Source organism: Microtus oregoni, unplaced genomic scaffold (genome assembly GCF_018167655.1).
Source record: "Microtus oregoni isolate MIOR12 unplaced genomic scaffold, Mior012 000014F_ref0000157, whole genome shotgun sequence".
In the NCBI taxonomy this organism is placed as follows: domain Eukaryota; kingdom Metazoa; phylum Chordata; class Mammalia; order Rodentia; family Cricetidae; genus Microtus; species Microtus oregoni.
The window spans coordinates 50,445,277-50,469,311 of record NW_024543073.1 but is presented as its reverse complement, the minus strand read 5'-3'; the positions used below and the strand labels follow the sequence as shown (position 1 = coordinate 50,469,311).

At 51.8% G+C, this 24,035-nt stretch overlaps 1 protein-coding gene across 1 annotated transcript; it reads right to left on the bottom strand.

Annotated features, from left to right (window-relative positions):
• Positions 1-496: 496 nt before the first annotated feature.
• Positions 497-22,618, bottom strand: Prkaca (protein kinase cAMP-activated catalytic subunit alpha). Its single transcript, XM_041663429.1, has 10 exons — positions 22,379-22,618; positions 14,492-14,553; positions 14,074-14,202; positions 9,506-9,604; positions 7,863-7,945; positions 5,871-5,997; positions 5,686-5,781; positions 5,437-5,559; positions 1,487-1,651; positions 497-1,128 (listed from the first exon to the last, which is right to left on the bottom strand). The coding sequence occupies exons 1-10, from the start codon at positions 22,422-22,424 to the stop codon at positions 1,003-1,005; spliced, it is 1,056 nt and encodes a 351-aa protein (XP_041519363.1). The 5' UTR covers positions 22,425-22,618; the 3' UTR covers positions 497-1,002.
• Between the last annotated feature and the right edge of the window lie 1,417 nt (positions 22,619-24,035).

Below are 24,035 nucleotides of genomic sequence, written 5' to 3'. Positions count from 1 at the left end.
TTTCAAATATGTTTACAACAGCACACTGTTCAAGAGGAAGTCTCATCCTTCCAGCACACAGGTTGAACGGCCCCCCTCGCCCACCCGGGGCCCCCACCCAGGCCTGAGAGCTCCTCCTGTTTGGGAGAAGTTACAAGAGGGACAAACACAGGGATAACTAGGATAATTTCCCAGTCGCTCCCCACCTTTCTATTGAGAGAAAAGCACAATCAGACTTGGGGGGTGCAGTGAGTGGGGATGCACAGCAAGAGGTGATGGACAGCTGACAGCTAAGCTAGAAGTGAGGCGCCCAGGATCGGAGGGGCTTCTTAAGGGGGCTGATGCGCGGAAGAATTGGCATGAGACCCCTGGAGAGGGGGGGCCGGGAAGCTAGCAGCACAGGGCGAGGTTCAAAGCCCAGTTCCTTCCTTGACAAGAGTCAGTTGGCTACCCCGGCCTCATCAGAGTGGATTTGGGGAGTGGCGAGGGGTTTTGGGAGGGGTGGGACAATTTGGAGGGTGGGAGGCACTGGTGGAACTTAATTTAAATGAAAATTTAAAAAAAAAAGAAAAAAAAACCTACTAGCAAGCAGCCCTCTGTACATGTGACTAAAATCTCCCTTTCCAAGTAGGACTGCATGGAAGGGAAGGTTGGCTTTTCTGTTCGCTCTTAGTGTCCAGTGCTGGCTTGGGGGTGGAGGCTGGGGCAAATTTGCGCCCCTCTTTCCAGACCCTGCCCTTGGATACACCAGTAAGACTGGGTGTGACTGGAGCTGAGAAATCCATTGAAAACAGGCAGAGACGTGTGGGGGAGAAGGGGAGCAGCTGATGTTGCCCCTTCCCCATATCTGGCTTTCCTGCTCTCCCTAACCTGGGGGTGTGGAGTGGGTGTTAATTTAGATGCATGGAACTCTAGGGCCCTCTGGCTGTTCGATCCAACCCTCCCACCCCCAACCAGAAAGAAAAAAAAAGAAAGAAAGAAAAAGAAAGAATGAAAGAAAACCCATGGTGCACAAGCACACCCCTAAAACTCAGTAAACTCCTTGCCACATTTCTCATTGATGGAGACCCGGATCTCTTCCTCCTCATAGTCGTCAAAGTTACTCGTGTCCCCAGGGCCTTTAAACTTTGGTATGAAGGGAGCTTCCACCTGGAGAGGGATCGAGAATCGCCCAGAGCTCATTAGCTGACCTCACACCAGTACAACAATAAGGATGAATGGCCTAATATTCAGGAGACACTGCTGTGGCCCAGGCCTGTGCTCAACGTTAGGGCACTGTGTCTTCTTTGCATCCCAGCTTACCAAATGGAAGTCATTTCCCAGAGAATATTTCCTGCCCAAGACCACAGAGTGGCCAGAAGACCCCAGCATCCCATGTCCAGTCCCTTACCAGCTCCAGGAAGCCTTCTGGTGTTTGATCCTGGGCTTAACAGGCCATTCACAAGATCCCGTCGCTGTCTCCTTCCCTTTCCCCAACTCTGGACATGCTGGGAAAAATTAAACCCACCTTTCTCTGATAGATGGCAATCCAGTCAGTCGTGGCAAACCACTTATGGTTCTTAATGTCATTGACCCCATTCTTGAGGTTCCCAAAGCGCTTGGTAAGATCCACCTGCAGAAGGTTCCGTAGCAGGTCCTTCAAGTCAGAGCTGAAGTGGGATGGGAACCGCACCTGGAAGGGGGTGCAGATAGAATGGGGTGCTGCTCACAGATTCAGGGGTACACAATGTTGCCTTTTCCACTTTTTGAGACAGTACCCCCCCCCCCAAAAAAAAAACACGCACAGGATATCTCTGAGTAGCTATGGCTTCTGAGTAGGCCTGGCTGTCCTGGAACTCAGAAATCTACCTGCATCTGCCTCCCCCAGTGCTGGGATTAAATTTGAGCTCCACCACACCATGCAGGACAGGACCTTAACGTGTAGCTAAGCTGGGCCTTGAACATCCGAGTGTGAGAACTTCAGGCGTTTATCATTACACTCTGGCTGGATGGTACCTGTCTTATCTAACAGTCCTACAGAGGAAAATCTGTTAAGATGGCTTGCTGTGGAGTGTGGTGGCCCTCGCTTATAATCCCAGCCCTCAGGCAGAGGCAGGCAGGTCTTTGTGATTGAGTTATTTAAGGCCAGCATGATCTACACAGTAAGTTCCAGACCAGCCAAGGCTACATAAAACCTTGCCTCAAAAGAAAGAAAGGAATTTTAAAAAAGAAGGCTCATTGTTGGACCAATGGATGGCTCTGCTCTTGGAGAGGACCCACATGGTGGCTCACAACCACCTGTAACTCCAGCCTCAGGGGAGCCAATGCCTTTGGCCTACAAGGGTACCTACACTATGTGTACACACCTACAGACACACAAATATACACATAACTGAAAAACTAAAGTAAGTAAACAGAAATGGCTGTTGGAGCTAGCCTACTGTGCTGTAGCAGGTCAGTAGCTCACCGCACACAGTACACTGTCTTTAGGCCCTAGCAGCCATGCAAACAAAAAAAAAAAATATTTATATGCTGAGTCCCCTCTGGGTTTGCTGGTTTAGGAATTCTGGGTAAGGGCTGAGAATCAACTATCCCAAGGTCCCAGGAAACAACTGTAGGAGGTTTATCTCAGGTCTGAAGACTTAGATCCTCATCTAGGATTCTTCAGCCAGCTCTGCTGGAGTCTGAGGGCTTCTGAATTAAGAATATTTCCTTTCTCACTCAGCATTCCTTCAGGGCCAGTTCTTCCAGCCATCCACCTCCAGAGGCTCTGCACATCCCTGTACAGCCTCTGAATTTATACTGGTAAGAACTACTTCCAGGGCTGGAGAGATGGCTCTGAGGTTAAAAGCACTGGATGTTCTTCCAAAGGTCCTAGGTTCAATTCCCAGCAACCACATGGTGGCTCATAACTATCTGTAATGAGATTTGGTGCCCTCTTCTGACTTGTAGGCATACATGCAGACAGAATACTGTATACATAGGGAGGGGAGTGGAGAAAAATGTATAGCTCAATAAAAAAGTTAAAACAAAACAAAAGAATTGACTTCCAGGAGCCTGTCATTCCTGCACTTTGGGGGCTAATGCAGGAAGGTTGAGTGCCAGGGATACATAGTGAGACCCTACTGTAAAAGAAACAAAACAAGCAGGGTGGTCGTGGCACACATCTTTAATTCCAGCACTTGGGAGGCAGAGGCAGGCAGATCTCTGTGAGTTCCAGGGCAGCCTGGTCTACAAAGTGAGTTCCAGGACAGGCACCAAAGCTACAAAGAAACCCTGTCTCAAAAAAAAAAAAAGAAAAAAAGAAAAAAGAAAAAGAAAGAAAAGAAACAAAACGAAAGCAAAAACACAAAAGGGCTGGAGAAAAGGCTCAGCAGGCAAAGGTACTTGTTGCCAAGCCTGATGACCTGAGCTTGCGAGCCAAGGCGCACATGGTGGAGAGGACTGATCTTGAAAGCTGACACAGGCACAGGCACAATGAACAGATATAAACAAACTGAAGGAAAAACAGTAGAGAAAGGAAGAAAAAAAAGGAGGAAGGAGGAAAGGAAGAAAGGGAAGGCAGACTAGCAGGAGAAGCAGACCCAAAGGAAGAAAAGGAAGACAAAAGAAAACCAACTGGTCCCTGCTACTCCTCTCCTGGGCTGTGTGACCTTGGCCAGGGTCCTTAACCTCTCCAGGCCTGTGCCGGCCACGTCCCAGGGTTCTGTGTGGTGAGATAACGTGATCAGGGCCCGTGGGAACTGTAAATTGCTACAAAGAAGGGGATTATGCTCAGCCGTTTGTGTGGTGCACGCCTGTTAACCTAACCCAGGACTTGGGAGGCAGCAGCAGGACCCTGAGTTCAAGGGTGACCTTGATTACATGTGGAGCTGGAGTCCAACCTGGGACTCTTGTTTTTAAAACAACACAAGGGAATTCCCTCGCTTTCTCCTCACTTCATCCATGGTGCTTTTTTTTTTTTTTTCCGTTTTTTTCAAGACAGGGTTTCTCCGTGTAACAGCCCTAGCTATCCTGGAACTAGCTTTGTAGACCAGGCTGGCCTCAAATCACAGACATCCACCTGCCTCTGTCTCCCACGTGCTGGGATTAAAAGTGGGCGTCCGGCCCATGGACTTTTTTGTACTAAGCCACCATCTTTGACATTTCAGTTTTCCATTTAGTGTTTCTTCTGAGTGACATCCTGTAACAGGTCTAAAATCTCTTTATCTAACCTCACAACAATCCTCCTGCCTCAGCCTTTTGAATGCTAGGATAAAAAGCACTTGGCAGATAGATTTCTGTGTTTGCTATCAGCCTAGTGTACATAGTAAATCTAACCTACTCAAGGCTACAAAGTGAGACCCTGTGTCAAAAAAAAAAAAAAAGAAAAAAGAAAGAAAAAGAAGCGAAGCTCATGCTGCCACGCCCCATGGCTGTCTGCTGCTTCTCCTCTCTAATGGGAGGTGCTCATATTTCACTCACAGGTGATGGTGAGTGTGTGCCCAGCCCTGAGTTCCCAGAGGTCAGATGGTTGATGGGTAAATGAGGCTCAGAGAATCAAAGTCGGTTTGTCTCCACTTCACCTAGTAGCTGTGGCAGGGCTGGGACCTGGAGCCGGGCTGTGCCCACAACTGTCTGAGCATATGGAGACTTGGAGCCAACCAGCGGCCCCCCTGCTAGGTGGGGTTGCTGAACACAGGGCTGGGATTCTCAGCACCGCCCCACACTGAGGCTTCCATGTACTTCTCATGGTGCAAACTCAGACCGGTCACACTCCCTTTCTGTACCTCAGTTTCCTCACCTCTCCTACAGGGGTGCCCTTTCTTCAGGATATGGCTGAAGAGTGACCCACGAACAGTCCTCCTGAAAGGAACACTGCTGCGGTTGTCTCTGTAACCCAACTGGTCTGGACTACCACTAAAGAGTGCTGTGCCACCATGCCAGGGTGACTAAGGAGACCTCACGTCTAGAAAGAATAGCTACAGCAGCATGAGGTTTGCTGGAATGGCTGGGGCAGACATATGGGAACAAGTTTGTTCTGGTCTGTCAGGGCAGCACTTTCTGTATCCAGGGTTCTGGTGTGGCTCAGGCTTCCTCAGTTCTGTCAGTTGTGAGATAGATGCTCCAAAGCATTGGAGAGAGAGAGAGAGAGAGAGAGAGAGAGAGAGAGGGAGAGAGAGCGCCGCTCCTCACTTGCGGAGTGTCCACATTATGTCAACAGTGGTGCTCCACGGTGGGCAGGACCAGGGGCACAGCTGTGTGTGTTGCTGGGGTATCCATGCTAGGCCACTGCTCTACTACTGAGTCACACCCCTCTTCCCTGACTTTTCTGTTTCACTAGTTAGCCCAGGCTCTCTTGGAAATTTCTATGTGGCTCAGGCTGGCCTCAGATGCTCCTGCCTCAGGCTCCTGGGTGTTAGGGTGACGGGTTGGTGGGGGAAATGTGGAAGGCGGTTTCGGTTCCTTCCAGGGATGAGCTCCACATCCTGGCCTCACCTTCCCAGAGACGATTTTCTCGTAGATCTGGATAGGCTGGTCAGCGAAGAAGGGCGGGTAACCAGCAGCCATCTCGTAGATGAGGACCCCGAGAGCCCACCAGTCCACAGCCTTGTTGTAGCCCTAGAGCAAGATGGGGGGGCCATTCGATGAAGCAAGAAGGTGAAGAGGAGATGATTCCTCAGGGGCAGGGCGGGCTAGTGAGGTGGAGCAGGCCTCAGGGGTGGGGCAGGCTGGTGAGGTGCCTACTTTGCTTAGGATAATCTCAGGGGCCAAGTACTCAGGGGTCCCACACAAGGTCCAAGTACGGCCTTTCACACGCTTGGCAAAACCGAAGTCTGTCACCTGTAGGCACAAGAATAGGCAGTAGTAGGTAGGAAGAAGGGCTGCAGGCTTCCATGTGCCCGGGAGCGCCCTCCCCCGGCCATGGGCACCTGAATATAGCCCTGCTGGTCGATGAGAAGGTTCTCGGGCTTCAGGTCCCGGTAGATGAGGTCCAGGGAGTGCAGATACTCAAAGGTCAGGACGATCTGCGCCGCGTAGAAACGGGCGTGGGGCTCGCTGGTGGGGACAAGCCAGGAGGGGATGTGTGGGTGAGCATGACCACATCCGAGTGGTCCAGCAAGTGGGTCTATGTGCCCACAGAGTAAGACATCCCGTGTCTAGCTAATCAAAACGTAGATTCAAGGCTGGGCATGATGCCGTGCTCTAGTAGTTCCAGCTATGTGGGGGGCTGAGGTAGAGGGATTACATGACCCCAGGATTCCAAGACAACCTGGGTAACACAGACCCAACCAGTAGTGCAAAAACTGGGGAGCCTGACATGGTGGCACATATCTGTCATCAGGGCACTGGGAGGCAGAGGCAGAAGGGCTGACGTATGTTTGAGGCCAGTCTGGACTACATTATGTGTTCCAGGCCGGCCCAGACTACTTAGTGAGACCCTGTGTTAAAAACAAAACAAACAACAACAACAAAAAAAAAATGAAGCTTTCCACCTCCCCAGAGTCTAAGCTGTACAATTCTATACCAAAGTCAGCTAAAAGAAACTCGAGCTGGAAGGCTTAGAGGGGACAAGCGCCTAGGTGAGGAGTCACCTTACCCAAGGAAGCAGTTTAAGGGGTTTTGTCTGATAATCAAAGACTTGGAAGAAAGTCACCAGGGTCCAGACAAGTGTCAAAACAAAGGCCACCTTGCCAGGCACAATGGCGTACACCTTGAATGCCAGTGTTCCAGAGACCTGTAAGCTTTAGGTCGCTCTGGTCTACAGGTAAGTTCCAGGTTAGCCAAAGTTACATAAAGAGACCCTGTCTCAAAACCAAACAAAAATAACCCCCAAACACCCCATAGGGTCAACCACCAAGTGCTACAGGTCAAGCGAAGCTGAAGCTCACAAAACGAGGACAACTTTTAGAGAGCCCCCAGGGAGAAAGTACCAGCAAGGAGGGCAGCCACACAGAAGGGAGAAGGGCTTTAGAGAAAAGGGAGCGTAAGGGACCAGAAAACCATGCTCAGGGCCTGGCCAGCATTTGAAAGATGACAGAAATGAAAGGGAAGGTAGTGCGCTCCTGACTAAGGCAACCCTCACAGTAGCTCACGGAGACTTTGCTTTCTGATTTGGTTTTGAAGGCGGTTGCTTGTGTTTGAGAAAGGGGCTTTTTATGCAGCCTAGGCTAGCCTCGAACTCCTGATCCTCCTGCCTCGATATCCTCAGTGCTGGGACTAGAGGTGTGCACCAGTGACACTTGTCAAGATGTTTGGATTTTAGTGTATACAAGATATATTTATATCTACTTGTTAAGTGACAAATAGTATAAAATTTAAAACTACATAAAATTATCTACTAATTTAAAAAAATCTTGCTAGGTGCAATGGTGAGTTTCTGTGGTTCCAAGAAGCTGAGAGAGAAGAAGAGAGTCAGCCTAGGATTTGAAGGTTAGCCTGGACTACATAGTATGATCGATCGATCTCTCTCTCTCTCTCTCTCTCTCTCTCTCTCTCTCTCTCTCCTGTTTCTGTCCTGGTCACTCAGCTTGGCTGGCTGAAACATCACAAATTGCTTAGCATAACAGGAACAAAACGTCACAGGGGCTGAGTGTGGTGACAGCCGCCTGTCACATCAGCACTCAGGAGGCAGGACCAAGAGGATCTTGAGCCAAAGACCAGCTCTGGCTCTATAGCAAGACCCCATCAATAAACAACACACACACACACACACACACACACACACACACACACAGCAAGACCCCATCAATAAATAACACACACACACCAAGACCCCATCAATAAACAACACACACAAACAAATCAAAACAAAACAAAATCCCACCAGAACCCAGAGACATCACTTTCCATTTCTAAGCAGACTGGACTCTTCTATGTCCCTGGATAGTGGCCCCTGGGTAGCAGGGGTGGGGCCTGCTTACCTGAACCTTCCGATCCGTCGTAAGTGGGAGAACATCTCCCCACCAGGTACATACTCCATGACCATGTATAAGTTTGAGTTGTCCTGTGGGAGGCAAAGCGAGTCAAGGCCCTGTCTCCAGGCACTGGGCCCCAGCTGAAGACCACAGTGGCCTGGAGGAGCAAGCACAAACCCTCAGTGACAACTATCTTCCCAACGGCCCATGCTTCAAGCACCAGGAGCTGCATTTTCTCTGGGAGCAGGAAGAGGAAGCTGCTGCTCTGTTCTCACAGGGGAGAAGGAGAGGATTTGGGCCCTGGCTAGCTGTAGTTCTGCAATGGCTACTGTTTCAACCTCAGTTCCATCATCTGCCAAACAGGTAAGACAGGCCACAGAATTTGCAGGACCCAGAACAAAACCATGTGGGCAGGGTGGTACACAGCTGGAGTCTCAGCTGCTGGGGTGGACGAAGACTCTGAGATCAGCCTGGGCTGGAGAGTAAGAAGAAAACATAAGCCCTGCTAAGAACAAAAGTCTGACAGGTTGTCGGAGAGGTAGCTCTGCCTTTCCACGCTCACCACCAAAAGAACAGAAGGTTATTATGGGACTGGGGACGCGGCTCAACTGTGGAGCTCTTGTCTCCCACACACACAGCACCGAGTTCCATTTCTAACACCGCAAGAAACAAAACAAAACTGATAAGGAGCCATATTGTACACCTATGATTCCAGCTCTCGGAAGCTCAGGCAGGAGGGATGGTGAATTCTGGGCCAGCTTGGGCTACATAGTGAGACCCTGTCTCAAAAAACAAAAACTAAGCCGGGCGGTGGTGGCGCACGCCTTTAATCCCAGCACTTGGGAGGCAGAGGCAGGCAGATCTCTGAGTTTGAGGCCAGCCTGGTCTACAGATCAAGTTTCAGGACAGCCAGGGCTACACAGAGGAATTATGCCTTGAAAAACAAAAACAAAAACAAAAAAATTTTAAAAAACTCTGAACTTCTGTACAGCTTCTGCATGGGGAACTTCTGGGACGGGCTCTGGTGGGGACAGGCTCTGTGGGGACAGACTCTGATGGGGCCAGGCTCTTGGGGACGGGCTCTGTGGGGATGTTCTCTATGGGGACGGGCTCTGGTGGGGACGGGCTCTGGTGGGGACGGGCTCTGGTGGGGATGGGCTCTGGTAGGGACGGGCTCTGGTGGGGACAGGCTCTGGTGACTGTCTGTCTGAGAGGCATTCCCACAGGCTCTTATGCACCTGTGAGAACTCCTTACTCTTACAACCTCACAATAGGAGGGCTGTGCTGAGTCCCATTTCACAGATGAGAAGAGCAAGGCCCAGTGTGGTCAGTGCCTCTCCTGCAGGGCACAGGGAGGCGCAGCTCCCTGGTTGCCGAGTGGCAGTTGGGGTTCCTGGAATGAGTCAGGGTGGTGACTCTGGAGGTCACTCAGGCTGGGTGACGCCCGAAGTTACTGAACTAGCAGCTGACTAGCTGAAGAGCTCAACTGGAGGGGCCCAGGGCCCCAGTCCACCCGTTTCTGGCATTCTTCCTCCAAGGGTCTTCTTCCTTCAAAGTGGGTGGCCCCAGCCCGGGGGATCAGGAGGCCATGCTCAGTATGGGCCCGGAGCCACCCTCCACCCTCCTGAAGCCCTGGCTGTGGTCCTTACCTTGAAGGAGAATTCAAGTCTGACCAGGAACGGGAAGTTGACAGCCTGCAGGATGCGTTTCTCATTTAGAGTGTGCTCAATCTGCTTCAGCTTCACCACCTGAGGCAGAAAAGAGGTGTGGGAGGGGCCTCATTCCCTAGGCTTGGTCAGGACCAGGAAGATGGGAGTGGGGGCTATTTCTTTAGCCAGATATCCACGGCCCTGGCTGCGTGCTAAGAGCTGACAGTCCTTACGTGGCACACAACTAGGGCAGAAAGCATGTGTAGGAGTCCCCAAAACCAGAAGAATTTTGGGAGAGGGAGCCTGGGGCTTACAAAGGCCCCTATCAGACACCTGGAAAAGTCTGGAAAGTGGGGGGGGGGGGCAGAGAAGGCTGCCTGCAAGGATAGGAGACTTAATGATACCAGCGAGACCCCAAAGGCATGGCAGCTTAGAAATCAGTTTTTCTTTTTCTGGTCAAGCACTTTTTTTTTTTTAAATCTCTTGCCGTGTCAGACATGGGACCCAGGACTTTGCATGTGCTAGATTAGCTCCTGATGGCCGAAACTCTAAATTTATTTTTTATTTATATTTCTGTTGTGGGCAACCTGTGCATGCCAAGGCATACATGTGGAGGTCAGAGAACAAGCTGAGGAAGTCTGTCCCCCTTTTCCTCTTGAGTCCTGGAGGTCAAATTTGGGTCATCAGGCTTGGCGGCCTTTCTCTGCTGAGCCATGTTGCCAGCGCCCCCTCAGCAACAGGCACATGTGAAACAACTGTGCCCTGGCAAGGCTGTCAGCTTCTGCATCCTTTCTTGCCTTTCCACGGATTTGCAGGTACAAGATGACCTGGCTTTGGTGTACACTTGAGAGACTGAGGCAGGAGGATCTGGGGTTCAAGAACAACTCTGCCTACACAGAAGTGACAGCCGAGGCTATGTGAGATCCCATCTCAAAACACACTCACACATACACAAACACATCCTTACACAAACACACACACCCCGAAAATAAAATTCAGTGCATTCCAAACTACTTAACATGAAAAAAAATCACAAGCTGTTTCACTGTGATCTCTGCATTCAGGAAGACTTCATGTGTGAGGGCAGCCTGGGCTACATACCAAGACCTTGCCTCAAAAACAAGACTGTCAAATTTGGTCCAAATCTGGTGAGCTGAGTTCAATCCCTAGAACCCACATGGCAAAAAGAGAGTATGACTCCTGCTGTCCTCTGTCCTCTACAGTGTTGCTGTGGCTCTCATCTCCAGCCCCCAATAAAAAAAAAAAAAAGTAACAAAACCAAAAGGAGCAGCAGCGACTGAGCCCGGTGTGGCAGTGCATGCAGTCTAAACATCCCAGCACTGAGGAGGCAGAGCAAGCAGGAGCTCAGGGCTAGCCTTGGCTACACAGAATTTGAAGCGAGGCTAGGTGGTAGTGGTACACGCCTTTAATCCCAGCACTTTGAAGGCAGAGGGAGGCGGATCTCTGAGTTTGAGGCCAGCCTGGTCTACAGAGTGAGTTCCAAGACAGGCTTCAAAAACAAAAACAAAAACAAACAAACAAAAAGAATGTGAAGCTGGGCTTGGATAGATGACTGTGTCTTAAAACCAACTAACCAATCAGCTTTACGTACACTGGTAGCATAGAAATGACTATGACAGATCCACTGTATTAATTGCAAACATGGTTAAAATAAATTCCAGGGTGGGTATGTAGCCCAGTGGTAGATTAACAGATGTGGGTCTTGAGTTCTAGCCCCAGTAGCTGGAAAGAACAACAACAACAAAAAATTCACCTGTTTCTTTGTATGCTTTTGATGGGCTAGCAAGAAAATGTCAAAATCCCTCTGTTAGGGTTCAGGGGCAGCTCAGTGGTAGAACAACTCCCTAGAATGTGAAAGACCCAGGACCACATACAAACAGAAATAAAGTCCAATGAAGAAATCCTGTGACCCGTGCTGTGTCTTGGTGTCATCATCAAACAGGATCAGAGATCTTCATGGGTCTGGACAGGTATCTTAGTGGCCAAAAGCAAGTGTGAACGCATTTTGCAGAAGACTAAAGTTTGAGTCCCAGCACCCATGTCAGGTGGCTCACAAATGCCTCTAATTCTAGCTCCTGGGAGATCCAATGCCTCTAGCTGCCACAGGTACCTACAAACACACCCGCAGGTGTGCACACACCTGCATCCACAGGCACACGCACTCATATGCGCACACAGTTTTAAGGAAGTCGTTATGGAAGGGTTGAGGGATGGCTCAGTTGGTAAAGTGCCCACAGCAGAAGCATGAGGTCCTGAGTTCAGATCCTCAGCACCTATGGAAAAGCCAGGTGTGGTGGTGTGCACTTACAACCCCAGCACTGGTAGGGGAAGACAGGTGATTCCCTGGTGCTTGGTGGCCAGCCAGTCCCACTCCAAGCTTGGTAAAATAAAGTGGAGAGCCAGGCGTGGTATTGCATTTCCTTCCAGGAGGCAGAGGAAGGCAGATATCTTTAGTTTGAGGCCAGTTCGAGGCCAGCCTGGTTTACAGAGTGAGTTCCAGGGATAACCAGGGCTACAGAGAGAAACATAATGATGATGATGATGATCACGACAATAATGGTGAATATGGACAATGACTAAAGGAGAGACCTGGTATAGATCTTATATCTCTACCTCGTACATGCATACACAGACACAAAAACACACACTTGTACATATGCAGTCCTTATGAAAAGCTGCAAATAGCGGCACACACCTGTCACCCAGGTACTCTGGAAGCAGAGGCAGGAGGATCTCAAGTTTGAAGGCAATCTGGCTACAAAGCGAGACTCCATTTCCAAACAAAGTTTTTTTTTTTTTTTTTTTTTTTTTGTTATTTTAAGGCAGGGTATCACACAGCCAGGATGGCAAAGGATTTGCTGTGAGGATGACCTCGACTTCCTCATCCACCTACTCCCTCCTCAGTGCTGGAATGTTCCCTCACATACAGCTTTAAAATAAAATTCCGTGTGGGTCTGTGTATGCATTCGTGTGTGCACACACATGTTGAGGATGACCATGGGGAGCTTCCTCAATCAGAGAGGCAGGGAGAGGCAGGTGGATCTCTTAGTTCAAGGACAGCCAGAGCTACACAGAGAAACCCGATCTCATAAAACAAAACTTGCGTGCCGGGCGATGGTGGTGCACGCCTTTAATCCCAGCACTTGGGAGGCAGAGGCAGGCGGATCTCTGTGAGTTCGAGACCAGCCTGGTCTACAGAGCGAGTTCCAGGACAGGCTCCAAAGCCACAGAGAAACCCTGTCTCGAAAAACCAAAAAAAAAAAAAAAAAAAAAACTGTTCTGCGTGTTTGTGTGCATCCAGGTGTGTGTACCATGGCACGTGTGAAGATCAGAGGATAACTGGGTATAGGTCCTCACCTTCCAACTTGTTTAATGGTAGGTTCCTGTCTGCTGCTACACAGGACAGGCTCTCAGCCCCAGCTCACAGCAGGAGTCCTGACACGAACAGCGCTGCTGTGCTGGCCTTTGTGTGCACCCTGGGACTGAACTCAGATCCCCATGCTTGCCTGCGAGGTGACTAGTCCACCAAGGGTATCTCTTCAGCCTTCCAACTTGCACATTTCTTTCTTTAAATTCACTTTCTGTATGTGTGTGTGTGTGTGGGGGGGGTGCATGTTTATGCCATGACACACTTGGAGAGGTCAGAGGACACTTGATCTTGGCCAAAGGACAACTTGTAGGAGTGGTTCTCTCCTTCCACCATGTGGGTTCTGGGGACTGAACTAAGGTTATCATACTTGGTGGCAAGCGCCTTTAACTCACTGAGCCATCTCTCCACTCCCATCCTCTACCGCACTGTTTTGAAACAGCTGGTCAACAAGCCACACACACACACACACACACACATACATTTTTCAAAGAACTTCTGTCTAAGTTCAGCGATGGTGGCGCACACCTTTAATTCCAGCACTGAGGAGGCAGAAGCAGGTAACTCTCTGCAAATCTCTGCCAGTTCAAGGCCAACCCCTGGTCTACAAAGTGCTACGTAGAGAAACCCTATCTTGAAAAACAAAACAAAAGAAGGAACCGTGTAAATCTTACTTTCTCTGAACACCTGTGTGTTTGTGTGTTCTTGTGGGGGTGGCACATGCCCTTATCACCCTTGGGGCTGACAGACTGTGGAGGACAAGGGGACTCACGGGGACAGGTTCAAAGACACTACTGAGTATAGATGGCAAAGTTCGCAGAGTTCTGGCCTGTGTGTGCAGCAACACTGTGACCCTCACATCCTTTCCCGCTTACTTCATCTTTTGCAGAGGTGAGGATGGAATCTAGGGCCTTGAGGATGTTGGTCCAGTGCTCTGCCTCTGAGCTGCACCCTAACAGTGGACATGAAACCACCAGTGGAGATCTTTGTGAGTTCGAGGACAGCCTGGTCTACAAAGTGAGTTCCAGGACAGTCAGGGCTGGTACACAGAGAAACCCTATCTCGAAAAGCCAGAAAAACCAAACAAGAAACCCACCAGTGGAATACTTACAAAGCCTAAGACAAGATGCACATACACATCCACTTCCCTCTCCTGAGCTCAGCAGTGTTTGGTCCTTACCTTCTGTTTGTCCAAGATCTTCATGGCGTAGTGGTTCCCGGTCTCCTTGTGCTTCACGAGCATCACTCGCCCAAAGGAGCCGGTGCCAAGGGTCTTGATTCTATCAAACTGGTCCAACTGGGCTGTATTCTGTGGACAGGGAAGGGAGGGCTCAGGGGTGCCTCTCTGCATACTTCTGGGCTGGGGAGTCCCCTATGCCACCGGCAGAGGGGGCCCTGGGGAATGGGTGGAGACGACCCAGGGGACATTCTTCCAGGCAGGGTGGCAGGGGCCAGATCCGGCCTTGGCCTGGGGCCCAGGAGTTGCTGGCAGCTGCATGGTGAGCAGGGGCTGCCAGGTGCAAGGGTACAAATGGGGTGGGGGCCTAGTGATGAGAAGCAGGGGTCACCGTGGGAACTGCTCGGTCTGAGGTGCGTACCTGAGAAGGGCTCTCCCATTTTTTCAGGAAATCTTCCTTGGCCTTGGCTAGGAACTCTTTCACTGCAGGGAGAGAGAGAAGGTTAGGGGGAGAGTCCCTGCTTCAAGGCACATCAAGATTTTCCGCTCTGGTGGAAAGTGGGGTGCCGCTGTTTCAAGTCAGAGTCTGATATTTTACCAGTGTCTTTGGGGGATCCTAGCAGCAACCTGGGGAATCATGATTGGACTGGGGCCTGAGTACCGTTTTAATTACAGAGGTGGGTCCTGGATTCTGGTAACTCCTAAACAGGGCTCACAGAGACACAGGGGTGCACAAGACCAAGAGGCACATAGGCCAGCCCACCCCACACTCCCTAGCACTGACAGACATTCCTTGGCCAGGACTGTGCCAGCTGAGATATTTATAGCCTCTGATCTGGCTGCTCGTCTGTTGAGGCCAGGCTCTGGTGGAGGCCTGTAGGGATAGTGTAGCAGGCGCCCTTGGGGGGGCTCAGCTGTCACCTTGGCCCCCGTTGGCTCTGTGCCTGTTTCTGCTGAGGGGCTGCCTCCCTTCAGGCACACTCCTCCCTGGCGCCTGTAGCATCCTGAGGCCAGCATCTCATTTCCTAATGTAGAAGCTGTCCCTGGAAACTGGCTGGACACCCACTTCATCCACACTCTTATTTGATCTACCTGACAACCTTCCTTACATCTATCTGTTTTACTCAGTTAACAACTCAGGAAAATGAGGCCTCACGACAGTTTACTGCTGTGCACAGCCCCTGAGAGGCAGCTAGGGGACAACTTCAGGACAGGAGCTCAGAGTTGGTCTGGATCATGATGGGCTATGCATCTCTAGACAACTCATCTAATCTTTCTGGGTCTCAATTTTCCACATGAACAAATGGGGATAAAGCACTGACGATCTTGTAGGGTGGTGGGGTGGAGTCATAAAAGCCAGGTGTATGGTACAGAAATGCCAGTTGTAACAGCTGATAGCTGTGATACTAACCTTAGTAGGCAACTCAACTAAAACCCCAGCAGCTAGACACACCTGTGAGGGGTTTCTTTATTAGACCTTGCGAGGTGGGAGGACCCACCATAAGCTCCCACAAAGGACATGAGAAGGACATGAGGAGAACATGCTGCTGTGGCCTGCTTGTCCTCTCTCGCACTGGCAAGGCCATCTGTCCTGCTGCCGAGGCGTTCGTTCCTTTGCTGGTATCAGAACCTACTTCTTCAGTATTTCATTGCAGACTGAAAGGCAGCAGTTGCCCAGGAATCTTCCAGAACTCCAGCACTATTGGGGCTGCTGAGACATCCAGTCTTAGGCTTGAACAACTACCCAAACCATAGCCTGCGAGCCACTCTAGTAAATAAATCCCATATATAAATATGCATTCTGCCAGTTCTGTTCCTTAAGAGAACTATGGCTAATACTTTCTTGTTTCTCCCTTTGAGACAGGATATCTCTCTCTATAGTCCTGGCTGTCTTGGAACTCACTATGTAGACCAGATTAGCCTCAAACTCACAGAGATCCACCTCTGCTCCCATCTCTGTCTCCTGAGTGCTAGGATTAAAGGCACAGGTCACCACAGCCAGCCCTTCTCTTGATTTTTTTGAGACAAGACCTTACACTGTAGAACAGGATGACAGGACACTAGTAGCTCAGGATGGCCTTGAACTCAGAGCAGTTCTCCTGGCTCAGGTTCTCTAGTACTGGGACAGGTCAGGGAGCAGGGAGGAGGCTTGGAGTAAAGGCATAGGCTTACAAGATCAAGACTTTGGGAGCTGAGGCAGGATTCTGAGTTCAAGGCCAGCCTAGAATGTATAGCAAGAACCTGTGCTGAGGGAAGAGACTGGCGCTGTAGCTCGGCAGCAGCACACTTCCCAGCATGCACAAGGCCTGGGTTCCATCCCAAGCAAGACAACACAAAAGAAAAACCTTAGCTGCAGTCCCCGAGCTAGGAAGCTGAGACAGCAAGCTCTCACACAAGGCAGGCCTCTGGAGAAGTAAACAAAGAAAGTGAAGGCAATGGTGCTGCACACACACAGCAGACTACGTGTAGCCCCCAACGGAGCCCACTTACCTGCTGCCTGCCTCTCCCAGCACAGCGTGGCATGGGGGTTAGGGAGCATGGACAAATCTGGGGCCCCTCAGCTTCCAGCCAGGATTCAGGGTGCTGACTGGGGTTTTAGTCCCCAGAAAGTGCAGCGCAGGTAACCCAGGAAACGGACAGCCAGGTGGGCCCAGAGGAACAGCTGCAGCCACAGCTGGAAGGTGACATCGTCCTCCTGCTCACAACTTCCAGACCCCACATCCATCCCAGGTGGCCCTGGATTCTATCTGCAATCTCTTCTTGGCTGGAGTAACCAGTGTGTCTTGGTAAGGTCTGGGGGTTGGGAAAGGAGTTGGTTGCCACGGAAGCATTTAAAGGCACCTGCTCCAGGCTGGCCAAGGTCTGCAGAGGCTCTCCTTGGCAGCGAGAGGTGGGAAGATTCTCTAGAGGGTGTCCCTCTGGCTGGCCTGCCCTTCCAGGGATGCCCATGGCTCCCAGGATGTCTCCCCCAGTGGTGTAGTCTGCACGAAGTCCATGGCCTGGAGTGCTGCCCACGGGCAGAGGTGAAGGAGTTAAGGCCCCAGCCCAGGCACCAGGCACCAGCTCTCCAGAGGTTAAAGAAGCCCCAGAGCTTGTTAATTAGCTGCAAGAACAGCGGAGAGGAAGGCCTGGGTGGGAAACAGTGGCCAAAGCCACCTATCTTGTCTGAGTCTCCTCTTAGTAAGAAGCCCCCAAATCCTGCTACCCCTGAGAGAAATGGATACATCTGGGTCTCTGTCTTGTTCCTTTGCAGGGGCGAGAGGGGAACAGTGTCCTGGGATGTCCTTGGCCTCTGTCAAACCGTGCCCTGTGCTTGGCTCTGTTCTCAGCCATGAAAAGTCCAAACCGGAAATGAATGGCTAAACTTGGGTGGGGGAGGGGAAGGTAGCGTTAATCATCATCTTCCTTCTTTCCTGGCTCCCAAAGCTGAGAGCTCTACAGTGGCCTTCCTGGGGCTGCCGGGCACCCATGGACCCTGCTGAACAGGAAGTGGACAAGGAGGCTAGCCCAGCTGCTCTCAGCCTTCTCCCACTTGGAAGGGAAGGGTGTCATTGGCCTCCACTCTCTGGATCTGATGTACTGAGAAAACTCCAGATACCTCTAGGAAAGTCAGTGCTAGAGCAAGACGCAGAAATCACCTTGGATTCAAGCATGAGGGACACAGCAGCAGGCCAGAGTGCACTACACCGCACCCCCACTTTGAGGAAGGCCCTGTCTGGCAGGGTTCAGGGTACCAAGCTGGACTATACCCAGGTCTAAGGTGGACCAATCCTCATTCTGGGCTGAATCCCAAGACTAGGTGGGACGACTCCATGCCCCATCTGAGCTGGAGCTCCACTCCGGAAGGACCATCTGCTTTGGTCTGAAATGGGCCATTCATCCCTCTGCTCTTCTCTCTCAGGCCCCCTAGTCCAGGATGTTAAGAAAGGAGGGGTTTCCAGGGATACCCACAGAGTCTTCAGATTCTTTCTCTCTACCTGTTCCCCTAAACCTCTATCACAGCCCCTCCCTGACTTAAGGGGCAGACAGTGCCTAGGAAGTTGCTATAGCAACAGGGCTCAGCCTCACCATCGTTGGAGCTGGAAGCCATCACTCAGTCTTTCTCAGGGCACTAGCACACTACGGTGGCTGGGAAGCCTCATAAGATCTGCTGCACCAGTTTGGCTGCCAGTCCTCAGGGCCCTGCCTGTAGAGGGAGCCAGGGAGTTGTAGGGTGGGAATAGGGTAAGAAACTCAACCTGTAGACTAGTTGGTGCAAGGGGAGGGCAGATAGAATCCTTCAAACTTCTGTTGGCCTGACTGGGCAAAAGGCAAAGCTGTATGGGAAGACCCTCTTGGGTACCCATACAACTGCCAATGGTAACAAGGGTTTGACCGTTGAACCTCTATAGGATGTTAGAAGACAAATCTTTCTATCCAGGAATGTCCTGAGGACATCTTTCCTCAGTGACTGGACCGACTTGTCATGTGGACTTCTTCGGGGTTCCCTGTGGATCAACTCTCTGAGGTGTGTACTAGCTGAGACCTGAGCCCCACTTGGCTATTCGCACTGGCAGCCTCCTGGAACCTGACCTTTTCCCTCTGTCCTCTAGGCTTCTGGCCCATCAACATCTGTGGCATTTTAGGGTGCAGACTCCCCTTATCTTATTTCATCCTGGGTTGCTTCTAGACCCTTTCCCTCTTGGTCAAGGAGACAGCAAGCTTTGCCCTGCCTGGGCAAAGCCATGGCAGTGCAGTGCTTGGGGCCTAGGACGGCTTGGGTATCTTTCCAACCCCAGAGGGGTAGGTATGTGGCAGATGAAATGCAGGTGCACCCTGCAGGCTGGTGTGGCTACTGCCCCAGTCCTGCTTACATGAGAGGAGACCCAGCTTTCCTCCTTCCTGTAAGAAGCTTCCAGGCAAAGGGACTCCCTTTCTCACCCCATTCTCTCTAGGGGTGGAAGGATGCCTCTGAAGTCTGACTAGGTCTCAGGGGCAGAGCACAAAATTATTATTATTTTTTTAGTGGTACTGAGGGTTGAACCTAGGGTCTTGAACATTCTCCAGCTCTTACTTACTTTTATTAAGTATTTTTTATTACTTTTACTAAGATAGCTTCTCATTAAGTTGCCCAGACTATCTTAGAATTTAAGATTCTCTTGCTTTGGCCTCCCAAGAAGCTAGGTCAATAAGCCTGTACACCACTTCCGTATTGTTACATTGTTTTTTTTTTTGTTGTTGTTTACTTGTTTTGTTTTGTTTTTTTGGTTTTGGTTTTTCGAGACAGGGTTTCTCTGTGGTTTTGGAGCCTGTCCTGGAACTAGCTCTTGTAGACCAGGCTGGTCTCGAACTCACAGAGATCCGCCTGCCTCTGCCTCCCAAGTGCTGGGATTAAAGGCGTGCGCCACCACCGCCCAGCCTGTTTATTTGTTTTGAGACAGGGTTTCTCTGTGTAGCTTTGGTGCCTGTCCTGGAACTAGCTCTTGTAGACCAGGCTGGCCTCCAGCTCACACCTGCTTCTGCCTCCCAAGGGCTGAGGTTAAAGGCCTGGGTCACCGTTGCCCGGCAGTTACATTGTATTTTAATGTACATCAGAGACTATAAAAGGCAATCTCAGACTGCTATAGCTTAGAACCTATGAGCAAAAATGAGTACAGTCTTTACTTTTTTTTTTTTTAAAAAAAAAAGGCCATGTCTCCTTTGTGGCCCAGGCTGACCTCAAACTCAGGTCCTTTCTGACTCACAGTCCCTCACTTGCTTGTTCCAGGCAGGAATCGCTATGCCTGTCTTATTATTTTTAATTTTCCACATTTATTGTGTATGTACACGCATCCTTGTGGAAGTCAGAGGACAACATGTAGGAGCCGATTCTCCTTCCACCATGTGGGTTCCAGGCAGACAATTCAAACTGGCATGCTTGGCAGCAAAACAATCTTTACCTGTTGAGCCATCTTGATGAACACAGGTTTTATTTGTATCTTGATACAAGGTCTTGCTGTCACCTAAGCTAGCCTTTAACTCTTGGGCTCAAACAATCCTTCTGCGTCAGCCTCTTGAATGGCTGGTAGTACCAATATACAGTACTATTCACAGTTTTTTTTTTTATCATTTTAAATTAGGAAACTATGGCTGGGGTTTAACTCCTGTGGAGGAAGCTTAAGAATGTCTGGGCTGAAGGCTGGACATGGTGGCGCACACCTTTAATCTCAGCACTTGGGAAGCAGAGACAAGCAGATCTCTGGGAGTTTGAGGCCAGCCTGGTCTACAGATCAAGTTCCTGGCCAGGTGGAACTATACAGTGAGACCCTGTCTCAAAAAGTCAAAACAAATAAAAGAACATCTGAGTTGAGATGTTCTGGGGTCCAAGAGATCTGCTGGTTGGCAGATCTGGGTGTGAATCCTGCCTGTATGATGTCATCTGCGTCATCTGGAGAGAAATCATCAGAATAAGTGTATCTATGGAGACTATTTAAGTTAGAGCTCTCGGATGCCGATAAACAATGGCTGGACTTCATCCCAATGAAACAGCTGGCCAACTCGGAGACTCTGATCTTTTTCTTGGGCTCTTTCCCCTCTGTGGCTCTTAGTTCCTGCTGAATCTGTTTGATATGCTTGAAGCTTTTCTAGCACTATGTTCAACTCTCAAAAGGGCCACTGCAGTATACATTCTACTGCCAGGACCATCTACCTCCTGGGGGGCCTCACCTGCTAAGGGAGCTGGCCCTCCCCTTCCGCCTGGGCCCCTCCAAGCTCAAGTCCAAGACCTTTTTGAGTACTACCCACCTGCTCCTCTGTCATCAAGCCCTCAACTACAAGCACTTGCCTCTCCGTCCCCCGCCCATCGGTGACATGCCAGGCCTCTTAAGGCTGCTGTGCTGTCTGGAAGGCGGGGGAGGGGCAGAAAGTTCTTGGGCTTAGTAGCATTCTGGGGACTCAGATGCTGAGAAGGGCAGAGCTGGTCATAGCCTTCCTTTTGGGGAGATCTGACTATTTCTGGGTAACCGAAGGGGTTCTCAGCGGCAGTCCAGCTTTAGCTTGGATTACACAATTTTAAGAGACGCAAGTAATGGGAACGGGGCACAAGGCCCTTTCTGAAGGTATTTCAAATACAGAATTCTTCTATTTCAAATACAGTTTCTTTCCCTGGTTAAAAAAAATTCAGCATGTTTAGGGATGGGGGCGGGGTGAGGTGGGGGTGAAACACACCTCCCTTTGGGTGAGTCCTGGGTATGCACAGAATCCATCTCTCCTCAGCAAACCAAATCATTAGTTGTCACCTATGGCTCGATGGCGTTTCCCTACCCTTGCAATTCCTCCTTCTGACCATCCCAATTCAAGTCGAATGAGCCCCTGCTAACACTACATTTCATTCTCAGCCTTGAACCAGGAGGAGTGAAGCAGCCCCAGGGACTGGGTGAATGACAGAACCGCAGTTGTGAAACGACCATTTATTGGGGGGGAGGGGGCTTCCAAGGAACCCAGAGCTCAGGACAGGCCAGGAGATGGGAGAGTGCTCGGCCGATTTCCCCCACCCGTAACCCCAGAAAGAGGACAGACGCGATGGCTCTGAGCGAGGCCAGCTCGAACTTGGATCTGGAAGCGCAGAAGCAGCTCTCTAGGTTCATAAACAGTCTGCCACCCCAGCTAGGGCCAGACGCTTACGGAGGAGGCAGAGTGACAGGATGAGAGGGGCAGAGGGACCCAGAAAGATCTTGTCCCCCATGCCAAGTGACACAGAAGGGGAAAACAATGCAGGAGGTGGCCCTGGAAAACGCTCGTGGGGACAGGGGGCTTGGAGGTGGGGGCTGTGATTAGGAGGATCACAGGCAGGGGTAGGGGAAAGATGGCGGGGGCTGGAGGGGGAGGGGTGTGGTCACCAAGTGGCCAAGGTCCCTGCAGAGTGGACCCCACAGCACTCCCGAGACTGGCAGGAGCCTGGATCAGGGTCAGGCATTGGGGCTTGTGTGGAAAAGGTGAGTGACGAAGTGTGGGGAGGGATTAGAATCTGGGAAAAGGGACTAGAAGAGGAGGGGGTGGGGTGGTGACAGGGCCCCATCTGGGGCCCCGGCGGTCATACATGCAATGGTTGGCAGTGACAGCTGGGTGGGGGGGCACGGCCTTTGCAGTGGGGGATGGTTGGTTATGGGCACGGGGGCCCTACCGGGGGCAAGGTACGTCTGCGGTGCTTGGACCTCAGCGTGGACAGGCATCAGGCAGGGGTGCAGGCGGACAGGATTGGGGGGGCATGTGGGGGAGGGGCCATGCAGTGATGGGCAGAGCACGGGCAGGCCGCACGCAGCGGAGATCAGGGTGACGGCCGGGAACTCACCGCTCTCCTGCTCGCTGCCCTTCTTGGCGGCGGCGGCGTTGCCCATCGCGGCGGCGTCGCGGCCGGGGCCGGTCCCGGAGCTGCGGCGCGGCGGGTGCTAAGGCGGCCGGCGGCCCCGGAGCGCGCTGGGCAGCGGAGGCGGCGGCCCCTGGGGCTGGCTGCGCTGGCTGCGGCGCCACGACCCCCGCCCAGCCCCTGCTTCCCGCGTCTCTCTGCGCCCGCCCGCGGGGGAGCCTCAGCCCAAGTCCTCTGTCCGTGACGCCTCCGCAGCCCGCCGCCCATTGGTTCAGGCCTCCCTGACTGACAGCCCCACGCCGCTGTCTATTGGCCCGCTGAAACCTTCCCGCGCTACCATAGGCTCCCGGGTGCTTGACGCGAGTTGCAGGCGCTCAGCCACTCACGGGCTCGCGAGGCCACAGTCGGGCGGGCGATCGCCTGTGATTGGCTGAGAAGCCCTACAAGGCTTGGGGCTCGCCCTGCGAGGCTGCCCATTGGCTGAGACGCGCGGCTCCGGTCAGTGTCAGTCTCGGGGTGAGAGGGCGGGGCAGCTGCGCAGGCTGCGGCCCGGGCAGCGGGCGGGGCGACGGCTGGAGGGTAGCCGGGCGGCAGGCGCTCGCTGCGAGGTGCGGGAGGCGGTCCCGGCGCACGCCCGTGTGGTACCGTGAGCGCTGCAGTCTCCCGCCCCTGCCCAGTGCGGCAGCGGCCACGGGCCAGCGGAGGCTGACGCCACGGCGGACGGGCGCAGCGGCTTGTCCACCTGCCAGAGGGGGAGGGGCCGGCTGGCGCCGCGGGTCAGAGGTCGCCGGGCGCCGTTCGGCGTCATTCATAAGGCCTGACGCTGGGCAGCCGTGACCCAGCCAGCTCGGGATTCGCCTTGTTTGCTCTCGCCACAACCGGAGCTGCAAGAGGATGCTGGACGCAGAAGTGAGGGCAGGCTGGGAGCGGGGGATCTCAATGTCCATCGTTTACTGTGGCCCAGCGCTAGGGCTCTGAAAAGTAGTAACAACGACACTGGCCAAGTACATGACTTCTCGTTCTCAGCACGTTGGTACTGTCATACTCCCATTTTATGGACGAGGAATGATCAGACTGGTTCCTTGCTCTTAACTAAACTCCATTTGCCTGGACATTGCCAGCGTAACTTGCCCTCTGGGGGCAGGCAGGGAGCCATCCTCTTTCCTTCTGGATGCTGTCTTTAAATTTTAGTTTTATGCAATGCAGGGGTTGAACACAATGCCTATCAGCTGCTAAGCAATGATTTTACTTTGCCCAGGGTGCTCTTTCAAGTCTGCGCTGCCAGAACATGGTCAGTGTCCCACTGTGCCACTGACATCAGGGGCCTGAGCACTCTGCTGGAGGGGTCTCCTGCACACTAGGTTAGTGTTCAGAACCCCCACCCCAATACACTGGATTCTGGTACACTTTCATTTTCACATAAACCATCTCCAGACATGCTAAGTGTGCTCTGGGAAACAAAATTATCCACATCCCTACCAGAGAACCTCTGCAGTAGAGGGTGGCCAGGGTGGAAGGTGCTGAGGGGACAGAGTTAACTCTCCCTGGGCAGTTCATATCCAACTTCTAAGCCAGCAACTGTATGCACTCTTGATGCTAGGTCAGCTGCAGTCTACCAGTGGGAAAAGTACCTGCCATAGAG